The sequence below is a fragment of the Heloderma suspectum genome, chromosome 4, assembly GCF_057233095.1.
Source record: "Heloderma suspectum isolate Gila_16-S chromosome 4, 16-S_ref, whole genome shotgun sequence".
Taxonomy (NCBI): Eukaryota; Metazoa; Chordata; class Lepidosauria; order Squamata; family Helodermatidae; genus Heloderma; species Heloderma suspectum.
This window is the reverse complement of record NC_139461.1, coordinates 240207237-240220294: the sequence shown is the minus strand read 5'-3', so window position 1 is coordinate 240220294 and position 13058 is coordinate 240207237. Positions and strand designations below refer to the sequence as shown.

Genomic DNA, 13058 nt, shown 5'->3' with positions numbered 1-13058 from the left:
TGCTGTATCATACAGTTGGTACAAGTCTCTCTTAGAAGAGATGTTCACCTTGCCACCAAGGCGAACATGCCTAATACTCACATCAACATTATGTACACAGAACATATAGCCACTTTCTTCCCTGGTGTAAGACTTGCCCCTTTTTGCAGCAGGAACTCTGAGTTATGGGGTACTGTCAACACTTCTGCTTTCCTTTTACAGGGAGGAGTCCGGCTTGAACAACAGCCAGGTGCACATTGGGCCGACGGACCCCAGCACACTATTTTTGGAAGCCAAGGATCAGAACAATGGTGAGGAGAGGAGAACTGGGCAGGTTCTAAACAGAAGTGCAGCTCTGCATATATCTGTGCTCAAAATGGCCTTTTAATATTAGTCTCTAATACAACAAAGGATCAAACCATTCAGTAATGTGAATCTGCTAGTCAGTTTTTGTTGTTTTTGCTTTAAAACAAGCACAGAAGGCTCTGAATTTGATTAGAGCTGTACTGCTGGGGGAAGGGGTGCTTAAACCTTTCCACCCTCACTTTTTCCATATCTAAATTATCATCCCTTCCCCCCTGCCCCCAAATAAGCTGCTATGAGCCCCTCAGGGAAAAAATACAGGTAGAGAATCTAAACCATGGGTGCACAACCCACAGCCCAGGGGGGCTCATGTACCCCCCCAGCCTTAATTGCAGCCCCCAAGGGTGCCTTGATTCCTCCACTCCCCCTGAGTTCCTCATACAGATCACTTGTGGGAAAGAGCGAACTATATGAGGATTGCTACAGGAGGGAGTGGAGAGAAAGATTGCTGGGATATTTGTGTGCACGTGCACCCCCCGCCCCTGGCCTCCAAGCCAGCGTCACCTTGGAGCTGAAAAGGTTGTGCATCTACCTTATGTAAACATACATTGCTCCACGCCCGTCTGGGACTAACAACAGCTTGGGTAGAATGGCATGGAAGGGAAGGGTTAAACACCATCTTCCCCAGCACTGCTGCTTCTCCAGTTCTGTGCCTGTTTTGTCGTTTATGGAATGGTCAGGTGATCCAGTCACAGGTCTCTTGCATCACATGTGGTTTGATGCAAAGAAACTGAGACAGAACTAGAAATACATACATACATACATACATACATACATCTGTCAGTGCCACTTCATACAACCAAACTGATGTAGTGACTGTGAGGTCTGAATAGGTTCTGAGCTAATATTGGCCCTTGCTGAAGCAGCTGTGCAATTGGCAGCAGCACAGGAAATGTGGGCTCCAAGCGGAGCCTGTGGAGAAGCAGGTCCATGAAAGAACTGTTTCATCACATGCCAAAATCACCTGGCTTGGTTTGTGAGGATTGGTCCAAAGTCCCCCATAAGGACCATTGCATACTTGGGATTAAAACCAGGCTGTATGATGCTTCCATTCCTAGCCAGACATTCACTTACATTATTGGATGCTTCTACATTCTAGTATGAGCCAATACGTTCTAGTATGGTGGGAGGGAAGGTGTGTGTTTGTAGTGCCAGTTGGGAGAGTGATCGCCACCAGTTTGGATGGCTTTAAAAGAGGACTGGACAAATTCCTAGACGAGAAGGCTATCAATGGCTACTAGTCCTGATGAATATATGCTACCTCCAATATCAGAGGCAGTATGCCTGTGTACACCAGTTGCTGGGGAACCTGGGTGGGAGGGTACTGTTGCACTCATGTCCTGCTTGTGGGTTTCCTGTGGACAGCTGGTTGGCCACTGTGTGAACAGAATGCTAACCTAGATGGACCCTTGGTCTGATCCAGCATGGCTCTTCTTATGTTCTTAAGAATGAGCACAGTAGGGATGGTCCTTGGACTGACAGCCCCACCAACTAGTATGGGTGCTTCCAGAAAAGGTTTTTATTGTGCAGTTGTCCTCCCACATTCATGAAATTTTACGGGGGTCCCAATAATGAGCATTTCTATGTGAGCCTTTTATTACACGCTTGTGATTGGTCATTCACAGACGTTTGTGGGTCCTTTACACAACGTCATCAACCTCCAGGGCATGTCCTGCGCTGTCTTATCTTTATCCCAGTTTTTAAAAGATCGAGGATGATGCGGTAATAAAATATAATTCTTCTTTTAATGGCTGTGTGAAATTGCACAATTCCACTATACCACAGCGCCATCTAGTGGCTGCATAATGAAACATGTAGAACTTGCAGACAAAGCAAGTCCTGGAAAAAAAGCATGTGTCAGGCTGTGTAAGGAGCCAATCTTAATCCTGCAAAGAATCTGGATGGAGAAGCTGTGATAAGTTGCGGGATACAAAGCCTGGTGTGGAGAAGCCCAACAATGCTTCTCATTTGTAACCATCCCATGTTTTCCAACCCGTTTTTGCATCTTTTCTTCTATGACAAAAACCAAACAAGCAAAAATGTTAAAGAGGGAAAGACAGGATAGCTCTACAATGTCTTTTGATTAGCAGCACATGGAGACCTCTGTCTGGAAGCATCCTCTCTCTCTCTCTCTCTCTCTTTCTTTTTCCTTTGGCCACAGAACGTGACACTGACTCGGACAGTGACCTCTCCCTGGAGGATGACCAGAGTGGCTCCTACGCTTCCACCCACTCCTCAGACAGTGAGGAGGATGAAGAATTTGCCAGGGAGCCCTGCTGGGAGAATTTGCTGTGCCCTAACAATGAGAAACTGCCAGCACATAGCACTCCAAAGGGTAATGCAAGGAGAGGACTTTGACACCTCCAGGGATATCTGAGCCCTTTAATTGTGGGCAGGTGGTATGGAGGAGGCCCTGAAGTTCCAATTCCATTTGGCACTCGGGGTGACTTGTGATTTTGTGAGCACCTACTGCCTGTAGAAATATGGTGGCAGAAATCATTCATGTGTAATGTTTTCTGGGTGCAGGTTCATGAGCAAGACCTGACAGGAATGTAGTATCTTGCTGACACGGTCATCTCTAGAAATGTTTGCTCTCCAAAAGGTCATCTCGGGACCAGTGAATGTCACCATGGTTTTGGCCTTTACCCTTAGAGTTGCCCTTGTTTTGATTTATACTCTGCACTTCGACAGGTTCCCAGGGGGATTTTCAAAAAGTTAAAATTATAATAAAACAAACAAAAACATTAAAACAACAACATTAAAAGACCACAATATAAAAATCAGTATAAAAGTAGTTAGTGCAATTAAAAGCAAACATCAAGCAGCATAAAAGCAATGTAAAGAGAAGATTAAAAAGTGTGGGAGAATTAAAAAGAGCAGATCAGACCTACTGCCTGGTGTTCAAACCCATGCTCTTTTTCTCCCGTCTCCCCAGTGGACAACCTCTCTGGCCTTGGCAAACCTTACTGGCCAGGTGACTTTGTGACCACTGCTAGTGAGAGTGATGGGCATGCTGGCTCGGAGAAGCTGCATGTGGAGCCAGTTGGCAAAAATGACCGGTTGGGGCCAACAGAGGAGATGCCCAGAGAAAATGGGGAAACACAGACCAGGGAGAGCATCTTGGGCTTGCTGCCTCACCCCACTGCTCAGCCCCAGAAAGGTAAGGAGGTTCAGCCCTCGGAGACCTCAGCCCTCACTGTCCTGCTTCCCTTGCCCCATGCAGTCTTAGAAGGGACCCCTTGCTCCTTTGTATCCTGCAGAACACTGAACTGCATCCTGCCACTGAATTCAAATGCTTTTAGTAGTAGATGCCAAATTTAGCATCCTGAGACTCTCAGCCCAGAGACTGGAGTAGAAGTATGCATCTAGTGTCTGGTGAATTCTCATGAAGGTGAACAGGATTCCACTCCAGCGGTCAGGCTTCAGTGTACTGCATAGCTCCCTGCTCCTCTGCTTGACTGGCAGCAGCAAAAAAGTGATGTAGAACAATTGCAAAAATGTTTGTTCAAAACAAGTGTGCAAAAATGTTCATGCAAAAGAAGTAGATGTGCTATACACACACACACACACACACACACACCTCCAGTGTCAAAGGCAGTATGCCTCCATATGCCAGTTGCTGGGGTAGACCAGTGGGAGGATGTTCTGTTTGTGGACTTCCCGTGAATAGAATGCTGAACTAGATAGGCCTTTGGTCTGATTCAGCATGGCCCTTACGTTCTTACATGGTGAAGTACTTGGGATTTCTTTTTCAAGCGCAGAGCACACTGAGTCCTGCTTAGACTCACCCACATTCAACTCCAGAAAGGCAAAATTGTGAAAAGCAGATGTTGGGGGTGGGGGTGGGGCTGATTCCAGTCTGGGCTATGGTGGAGGCAAAGGGTTAAAAAAAACCCTTCCTCTTGTCATGGTCCCAATCCAGCTGGGGCACCCCTGTGCCTGGTTGTGGTGTGTGTGTTCAAACCATCCATGCAAGGGTAGGCTACATGACAAACGTCCCATCAATTGTTGCGCTTTTACCTTGGTTTAGGACCACTAGTAGGGACCATTTTCTCTTGACTTCGAATATTCTGCCCTCAGGCATCCTAAAGAAGAAGTGCTTGCCGCCCATCAGTGAGAAGAACAGCATCCAGCGCATCCACAACAAGCTCTCCAGCTGCCGCTCAGGGATGGTGTCATCACACGGCTCTTCGGGCAGCGATGGCAGCCGCGGGGGCGGCGCACCGCGACCCCGCCAGACGCTACAGGAGCAGCTCAATGGCCTGACGCCCATCACCATGAGTATAAAGACTGGCACAGTGGATGAGGACTCTTCGGGCTCCGAGTGAGTATGGCAGAGCCTTCCCCTGGATAGGCTGCACCCGGCAGCCCACATGTCTGAGCCCGGTGCCTCTATGGAGCTCCCTCATCCACGCCATGCCTGGTACCTCAAATCCTTCTGGGCTGGTATTTTGCTGTCTCTTGCACCCCACCCCACCTCATTCCCAAGCTGTGCCTCTCAAACAGTTTTTCTCTGTCTGTCATGACTTAGGCTCTGTGTAGCTTGTGCTATGAAATCCCTGCATGCTTATGCAGGGACTTATTTTCACGGGGGCTTGCTAACTATCTCTTCCTTCCTTGCCTTCACCTTTTCCACTCTTGGACATATTCCTCCTCCAGCTTCTGGCCAGGAGTCTAACCACCATTTCTTCTGTAGCCCCCAGAACTTGATTTTGCTTAGACTTTGAAAGCCGGTGTTTTGCCATAAAAACCAGCTGCCCCTTTGTTGCCTCTGGATGGAGGAAGGAGATTTCCAAGGGGGTGAGGGCATGGGCACCAGTTCCCCTACTCCAGTTGGACATTGGGAGAAGGATGAGCTTTATGGGTGAGGTCAGAGGCTAAAGTACTTGAGAAGAGGCATCCTTTCCTCTGGACAAGGGGCTCTGTTACTCTAATACTGGGGCTCCCCCTGTGTTGCTCTCAGAAGCTAAGGGATCAGGCCAAAGTACTGTCTTGGGTGGAATGGTGTGTGTACGGGGGACGGGGCGGGCATGGGGAATATGGGGGGTGCTGTCCTATTCTAACTTCTTCCTCAGCTCTCTGGCACTAACCCACCCTCTCCTCCTCCTCTCCTCCCTTCTCTGTCTCTTGTTCTCTCACCGCTCTCTTCAACCGCCCAGATTTCTGTTTTTTAATTTCCTCCATTAACACGTGAGCCCCAGGGGGGGTGCTTTGCTCAAACCTGCTCATGGCCATGCTCATGTGTTTGTGTTTCCCCCTGTCCTGTCTCGCTTTGTGTTTGATCACTGAGCAGGAGCGATGAAACCTCAATCTGACGCTGCATGCACCAGTCTCTTTCTCTTGTGCTTTGGCCAGTCCGGGAGCCAGGATTGCTCTCAAACCGCAGCGAGGAATGTTGTCTCCTTCAGCCCAGCCCGGCGCAGGGAGCTGGATCCACTGTACGTAGTGCCAAATGAAAACTGGCCTGCCGTCCCGGCACCAGGGGAAAGGCAGGTCCCAGGAGGTGGACCTACTTGAACAGATGCACTTTGGATCATTGTAAAACAGACAGAAACCGAAACACAAACTTGACCACCTCCGAGTCTTCAGGGATTTTCATGCATTGTTGCCCAGTCTGGAACTGCTGCGCGTCTGGAATATTTTTTTTTCTTATCTGTCAAAGTTGGGCTGGGGGATTCTCAGCAGCAACCACATGCTGGGGCCTCTGGAAATGCATAACTGTGCAGGTGTTTGCATATTTGACAGTGCTGCTGAGCTGGGAGGGTCATTGTGCTTGAAGATGGCTGCCACTAGGGGGCACTGAGAACTGTAGATTATAGCTTGAGGAGGCAAACCAGGAATGGGGCACATTTTCTGGAGGACACTGCTCTGCCCCCCTCTGAGAATGGGGGCAGGGGGGTGCAACTTTGAATTAAAGCCTGAGGGTGCAACAGACTTGGCTATGCAGGGGACCTGCATGAGCACTGCTTATAGGTTGGCAAGCCAACTTTGCGTTGAAGGTTACCACTTGCCTCCCTCTGCAATACACGTGTGTGCATTGTGACCATGCTTTCAGAAGATCCAGCAGCACGGGTATAAACAGACCTCCCAAGGTGCATTTGAGCTCTGTTCATACAGTGTGCGGGTCAGTCCCTGGCTGTTTGGCACACAGGGAAGAGAGGAGTCTGAAATCTTGGCTTTGCCATGCCCATAGAATTGGGAAGGAAATGGTCATCCAAATAGCTTTTCCCTGGACTCTGCATAAGTACTCTTCTAGTCTCTACAGGGCAGAACCTAGTGCCACCTGCACTGTTCTGGCCCAAGGAAAATGGTTCCCCCCCCCCCCATTAATGTTATTGTTTAATGAAGTGGCAGGGTTGTTACAGAAACCCATAGCCATTTTCCCAGGATGTTAATTGCCACCATGCTCCCCACATCCGTGGACTCTACAGCGTTGCATCAGCTGTGGATCTTATCCCTTCTCCGGCAAGTTGCTTACTCCAGCCTTGGTGCTCCAGACTGCACAGTGGAACCAGGGGCGAAGGGCCCAATAGAGGCCACTTGCATCCCTGGAAATTCTCCTCCTTGGACCACGATAACCGCTTTTGAACTGCTTGGTTGTGACAGCCCCTTCTCCAAGCTCAGCCTGCTGATCCGGTGACTTGACCCCGCTGGGATGCTCCGAGAGGCAGCCCACAAGGTGCTGAGCACCATGGGTGTGGCCTGCTGAGCTGTCAGTCCATGCTGCAATTATTTTCGTAGAAAATGACAAAAAGAAAAAAGTCCCACCTCCCGCTCCTCTCAGCCAGTCAGCACCTGGTCCATGTGCTGCTGGACTGGGGCAGGGATGCTGCCTTGATGTCTCCCAATTGTGCCCGGCCTTCTTGCCAACAGGGCGCTGCCTTTCTGCCTCAGAAGCCTTCATTTTTCTACACTCAGCCAAGCCTGATGCCTGCTCATAATGGGGATTTTCATGCTGGGTCCTTTTGGAAAGTACTTTTTTATAACGTTCCGTGAGAAAGAGATTTTTCTGATAAGGGAGTGGGGGAAGAGGGGGGAGTGGCTTGGGGAGGGGTGAAGGCACTGTTTATTTTGATGTGTGTGTGTTTTTATTTGACCACTGCTGAAGGATGTCCTAATTTAAAGACATGAAAAGCCCTCTGGGTTACATCTTTCGCTTCATAGCGATGCTGAGTCTCCTTCACTGGGGTGCAGAGTCTAATGTGCTTTACTGACTTAGCTGAGCTTTGCACAATGATGTGTTAATCGGGACTTGACCATTGTTACGGCCTGGCTTATGAAAGGATGTGGTTCCAAAAATGGGGCCTCTCCTTCCGTTGCCTCTGGAAACCTTGGCCGTGGCCGTCCAGCCCTTTTGTGGCCTCTGTCCTTGTGGATTCATAACCCTTTCTTGGAATGTTTGAACGTAATAGGATGTGGTTCTCTTAAATCTGTGTAACGTCAGCCTGGCACTTTAGTAGCATTCACTGTGTTTGCCACCCACAAAGCTAAGCAGACAGCAGGGGATCAGTTCCAGCCTCTAAAATACATGCATTGATCCAACACAGCCTTGCTTCCATCAAGTGTCCCTTGTCAGCTGTTTTGACTCTAGCCCAGTTAAGTGAAAGGAGATGTTTCCTCCCATATATATAAGAGAGCAGCATGTGACAGTTTCCACCTGAAGGTCTATAGTGTCCTAACACTCAGCCCCACTTTGGTCAACTTCTCTGCTCCTTATACCCAAGGCAAAGTGGAGATTTAGATGGAAATAAGGTCCAAACAGCAAAGGTCTTCTTACCTCTCACAACTCCGCTGGTGTGTTGCTTGCTGTAGTTATTCCAGCCACTAAAGGCTGATCAAGGAAACTCTGGACTTTGTGTCTTCTCCCTTAGATGGCCAGTGTCTTCCCTCACGAGCCATAGGTGACTGCAAAGAGGGGAGTGATGCTTCCAAACATAGAGAATGGGACATTCCCATTGGCCCTGGCTGTACACCAAACCATCTAGGAAAAAGCTACATCCTCTGATCAGCTTTAGACACATGGAACAAACCGATCCAGTCAAGAAATGGACTAGAAGGAGAGGTGAACAGAGAAGCTTTCCCTCCCAAATTTTGCATTGCCAGCTCCTAAGGTGGGGGCAAGTAGCTTCCTGAATCTCTATTCCAATGAAGTATCAGCGGAAGTCCAGCTATCCACTCTACAGCGCTGAAGGAAGGTTTGAAGGGAGGACCAGTGGCTACTGTACAATGTCTTCCAGAAGCCCCCTCTACTGAATAGAAAAGCTGAATGTGCATTGTTCTCCTGCCACCATTTGCCAAATATTTTCTGCCAGGGTTCCGTGACAGGCAGCTATCCAGCAGGTGAAGGCTTTCCTATCACTGGGAAAACCCTCATCTGCTACATTTTTGCTTGTCATGAAACCATTAAAGGTACAGGAGTTCTACCAGACCAAAATGTTGGCACCTGCTCCCCCACTCCTATCCCTACAGTACCTCTAAACCTGAGTTATTAGGCTGTAACCCAAGTGCACAGAATAGCCTACAATAACTTCCTATGCAAGATCTTTTTCATATGGAGAGCCCATTAACTCAGATAAAGTGAAAAGCAGTAGTGAGTAAAGAATTCAGGATATGAGCTCCAGCTGTGACTTCCAGAAAATTACTCTGCCCCCAAGGTGGGACAGATGGAGGTGTGTGGGAGTGCCCCTCCAGTAGTGATTAAGTGTAAGTCAGCAGGAAAAGTGTTAAACCTTAGAAGTATCAAAGATTAGGGAGGGACCAGCTCCTAAAGGGAGCACCATACGTGAGTTCAGCTTCTCACCACAACCAGTTAATCTTTCTGAGTCTCTCTGCTGCCCATGAAGAACCTGTTGGTTGTTTCACCTTTGGAGATGATGTATTTGGCATGTATGCATTTTAATTTATTTTTTAAAAAATATGTATACATATATTTACTCGAGATCGTCTATCCGTAGCTGTGCCACCCTAGGGGAGGGGCTGGAACAAACTGGAGTCAAAGGAAGACCAATATTACTGTCTGAACCTGAAGCATTTAGAGCAGCCGTCCCCAACCCAGTATCCTCCAGAGGCATTGGACTACAGCTCCCATCATCCCCAGTTAGCATGGCCAATGGCCAACCCCCAGGAGGCTGGGGAAGGGTGAGTTAAGAGGTATTTGAAGCAGGACAATGACTAGGGAGGCACATGGGAAGGATGCCTTATCCTGGTCAGTCATCAAAAATCTGCCTGTTGCCTGATTGAGAGATGCAGCCCACCACCTGGATTGTCCACCTGGGGTGTGTGTGAGCTTAATCATCTGACCCTGCAGCTCTAAAACATGGCTGGGCAACTTGTGGTCCTCCTGACAAATTAGCCTACAACTACCATCATCCCTCACCTAGCTAGGGCTGGTAGCTGTTGTAGGCTAAAACACCAGGAGGGCCCCAAGTTGCCCACCCCTGCACTAAATGATAAAGGGGAAAGGGGTCAGTCTGATTGAATTGGCATCTACCGTGAAGCTGCAGGTACTTTATATCAGCCTCTGAACCACTGAGCACATCCTTCACTTCCCAGGCAATGAATAGCTGCCATTATTGCCCAAACCTGAGCATATGTCATTGTAGGCTGTTAATATTTGCTTCCACATAGCTGACTCTGCAATTTACTGTTCTCCCCAACGATAGCTAATGAGGTCATTTCCAGCAGAGCACAGCCAGGTACGATTGTCCTCCCCTTTTGCTTGTAGGGTTCCAGTGCCTTGTATAGCTGCATGCCATACAGAAATTCAACTTTTTTCATGTGTGATCTTCGGCTGGGGACTGCACCCACTGAATTTCTGCCTTGACAAGCAGCTGTGGAAGGTGCTGGGTTTTTGCCAGGGGAAAAAGTGGCAGTCCAACTTTTCCTTAAGAAGGCCAGCTTTAGCATGGAAGTAGGGGTGGGGAGAGCACAGGGAGAGACCTGGTGATTTAATCCTTTGGAGGAACAAAATGTTTTCTTAACTATTGATGTGATGCTGGCTCTTCCCTTGGTGCAAATAGTTGAAGTGTACAGGTAGGGTTGCTAATGTAAATACTATAGGGTTCATCCCCCTTCCCTAAATAATAAAATCATAGATCTGTGCGGGTGGCTCAATTTCAGTGCTGTGTCCCTACCTTGTGCTGGAAATTGGGGGCGGGGGGTGCTGTCAAGACACACTTGAACTGAAACCAGTAACTAGGATATGGCAGGAAAACGGAAGCTCCTGAGTTTTCTTCCTACCAGTTGGTGAAGGACAAATTGCTGGGAGAGAATCAAGATTGCTGGGTTCCTCTTTCAGCAAGGATGGAAGAAAACATTAGATACTGAGAGGCCATTGTTCAGGGTGGCGCGAACCACCCTTGGGGAGTCACAAGAAGTCTGTGCTCTCAGTGGAAACACAGTGGGGCTACTGCACCCTCCATAGCTCAGCTAGGGCTTGTCCAAGAGCCACCAGTTCAGCCGAGACTTCCATTGATGGGGTAATCCAGCCTTCCCGAACATGGTGCCCACCAGATGTGGTGGGCTGCAACTCCAACCATGGGAACAATGGGAGTTGCAGTCCAGCAGATCTCAAGGGAACCAGGTTGGGGAAGGCTGGTGCAATTCATTATGCTTGCAGATAGTGGAAGGATACAGCTGCTATTTGCTGAGAAAGTAAGAACAGTGTACGTTCCCATCTCCCTGAGCACTGTTTGGCCAAGGGAAAAATAGGTTTTCTGTTTCACCGTTTGGGGCCCTGATCTACTCATCTATTATTTTGCTAGGAATCTGTATTACAAAAGTCTGCACCCATTTTTGTTATTTTATTAGAAAACAGCGCATGCACACACACACATAGTATTCAAGAGTGGCAGAATTGATATAGCATTTTGTCAGAGATTTTCCCCTCTGTCTCACAGAAGGCTAAAGGAGAAATGAACTTCATTACTCTTAGATGGCTAGCCTTAGATAAAATTAGTCATCTTCGACTCTTTACTTCAGATTTGGTTGGAAGATGAATTACCACATACCCCAGGAGTCATTCCACATTCCTTCAGTCATATTAGCTCTTGCCTTCAACAGATGCGCAGGACTCTATGAATCAATTCCTGTCAACGTATATACTTGTAACTCGCATGGCAGCACCAAGAGTTTAACACAGACACATCCCTTTCTGTTTATAGATCAGCGACTTGAAACCTCCTTCACCCACAAATCTGCTGTGAAATGAGATCTACCGAGGGAGACACCACCTCCTTTTATAACTGAAAGGTGCTTTAGACTCCTCTGCCCAGCATATTTTCACCCGAACTTAGATTTGTGTGAGTCTCATTAAGTAGATGGAAGACAGGCATCTCTTCATAGTTGAGCTTTAAAGGATGCAAATGATTTCCTGTCCAGCCAGTTTAGGGCCAGAACTTGATTCTTTCACCTTCCTGTAGGCCCAGGTGGTATGACAGTTTGTTATAAGCAAGTGCATCCATCTCTTAAGTACTGTGTACTGTTTTTTCTTTTAAAAGGGAATGGAATAAGCAAAAAAGGCAAAGATACAAAGGCAATATGAATAATTAGGAGTATTACGTCTTTTAGGAAGTACAATGAAAGATATTGGGTTGGATCACACTAAGTCATACTTAGACCTCTTGAAATTAATGTGACTTAATTTAGGCATGATTTACTTGAGTTTCATTGATTTCTATTAGGGCTCTGCACCTCTTTGGTCTGAAGCCCAAATAACAAGGCAAAGTGGGCTGATTTGGAGGTGCCTCGTCTTGCTACGAAGCAGATCAGGGCAGCACCAAGGCGGGTCACCTACGAGGTGCCTCGTATATTCGGAGCTCTTATGCCTTCTGAGCAGCCCAGACAGGTTGTCTCCAAAATGTATCGATTTGTGAAAGATCATGTGGAGGAGGCAGGGGGAAGGCGAGAGGAGATGGCACCAAAGGTATCAAATTGAGAGAGATCCGGCCACCAGGAGGGGGAAAGGAGCCAGAGGAAGAGGAGGGAGGGAGCTTTGCTCTGAGTCAGCCTCCATTTGCTCATTGTGAGAGAGGTGGTGTTACTGGAGAGGAGAGGACTAGAACCTAGAACAGTGGTCTCCAAAGTGCTCCCCCCCCCGGGAGTGCAAGATGAGCCATTGGGGTGCATGAGCTGCCTGATAATTGAGCAGCCTCCTGCTGCCCTGACAAGCTGCCATTCTGTGCAATGATGGTGGTGGCAGCAGGATGGGACAGGAGCCCAGAGGGAAGCTCCATGGCATTTCTCTCTCAGCTCCAGTCCTATCCTGAGGAAGACTAGCTTAAACCCCCTTTCCTCACATGCTAGTTTTATATAATACAGAGATTGGGAGTGGGGATTCACACATACCCCCAGGAGCAGCCTGAAGTGACATAGTCCATTTCAAGGTCGTTTTACTGCTGGGGTCTGTTAATGATACATTAAGGTTCTCTCACCCATGGAAAGGGATTGGGCGAGATTTTTTCTGGTGCTTAGCTCCTTGCAGGAAAGAACCAGGGGTTGCTGCAGCTTTCCCCAACCTGGTGCCCTCCAGATGTGATGGGAGTTGTGCCCCAACACATCTGGAAGGCACCAGGCCTGGGAGGGTTCATGGTTCAGCCAGAGCCTGTATCTACCAATCCCTTGCACATGAGGCAGAGCAAGAGAAAGATCCTTCCCTTCCAATTTTTGATCTGTTTTCCCTAAAAATAAATAAATTAAAAACTACAGTTTGTCATCCC

General features: G+C 48.1%; 1 protein-coding gene across 2 annotated transcripts in view; it reads left to right on the top strand.

Annotated features, from left to right (window-relative positions):
• The window catches only part of CELSR2 (cadherin EGF LAG seven-pass G-type receptor 2), a 113251-nt gene extending 102728 nt beyond the window's left edge, over nucleotides 1-10523 (top strand). Inside the window, exons 31-35 of one of the 2 annotated variants that reach the window (XM_084852880.1) lie at nucleotides 202-290; nucleotides 2504-2677; nucleotides 3278-3502; nucleotides 4423-4666; nucleotides 5636-10523. In XM_084852880.1, coding sequence (XP_084709006.1) covers nucleotides 202-290; nucleotides 2504-2677; nucleotides 3278-3502; nucleotides 4423-4666; nucleotides 5636-5657 — 754 coding nt within the window. In that variant the 3' untranslated portion in view covers nucleotides 5658-10523. The remainder of the gene's footprint in view (nucleotides 1-201; nucleotides 291-2503; nucleotides 2678-3277; nucleotides 3503-4422; nucleotides 4667-5635) is intronic. The other variant, XM_084852881.1, reaches the window with a different exon arrangement.
• The last annotated feature ends 2535 nt before the right edge of the window (nucleotides 10524-13058 follow it).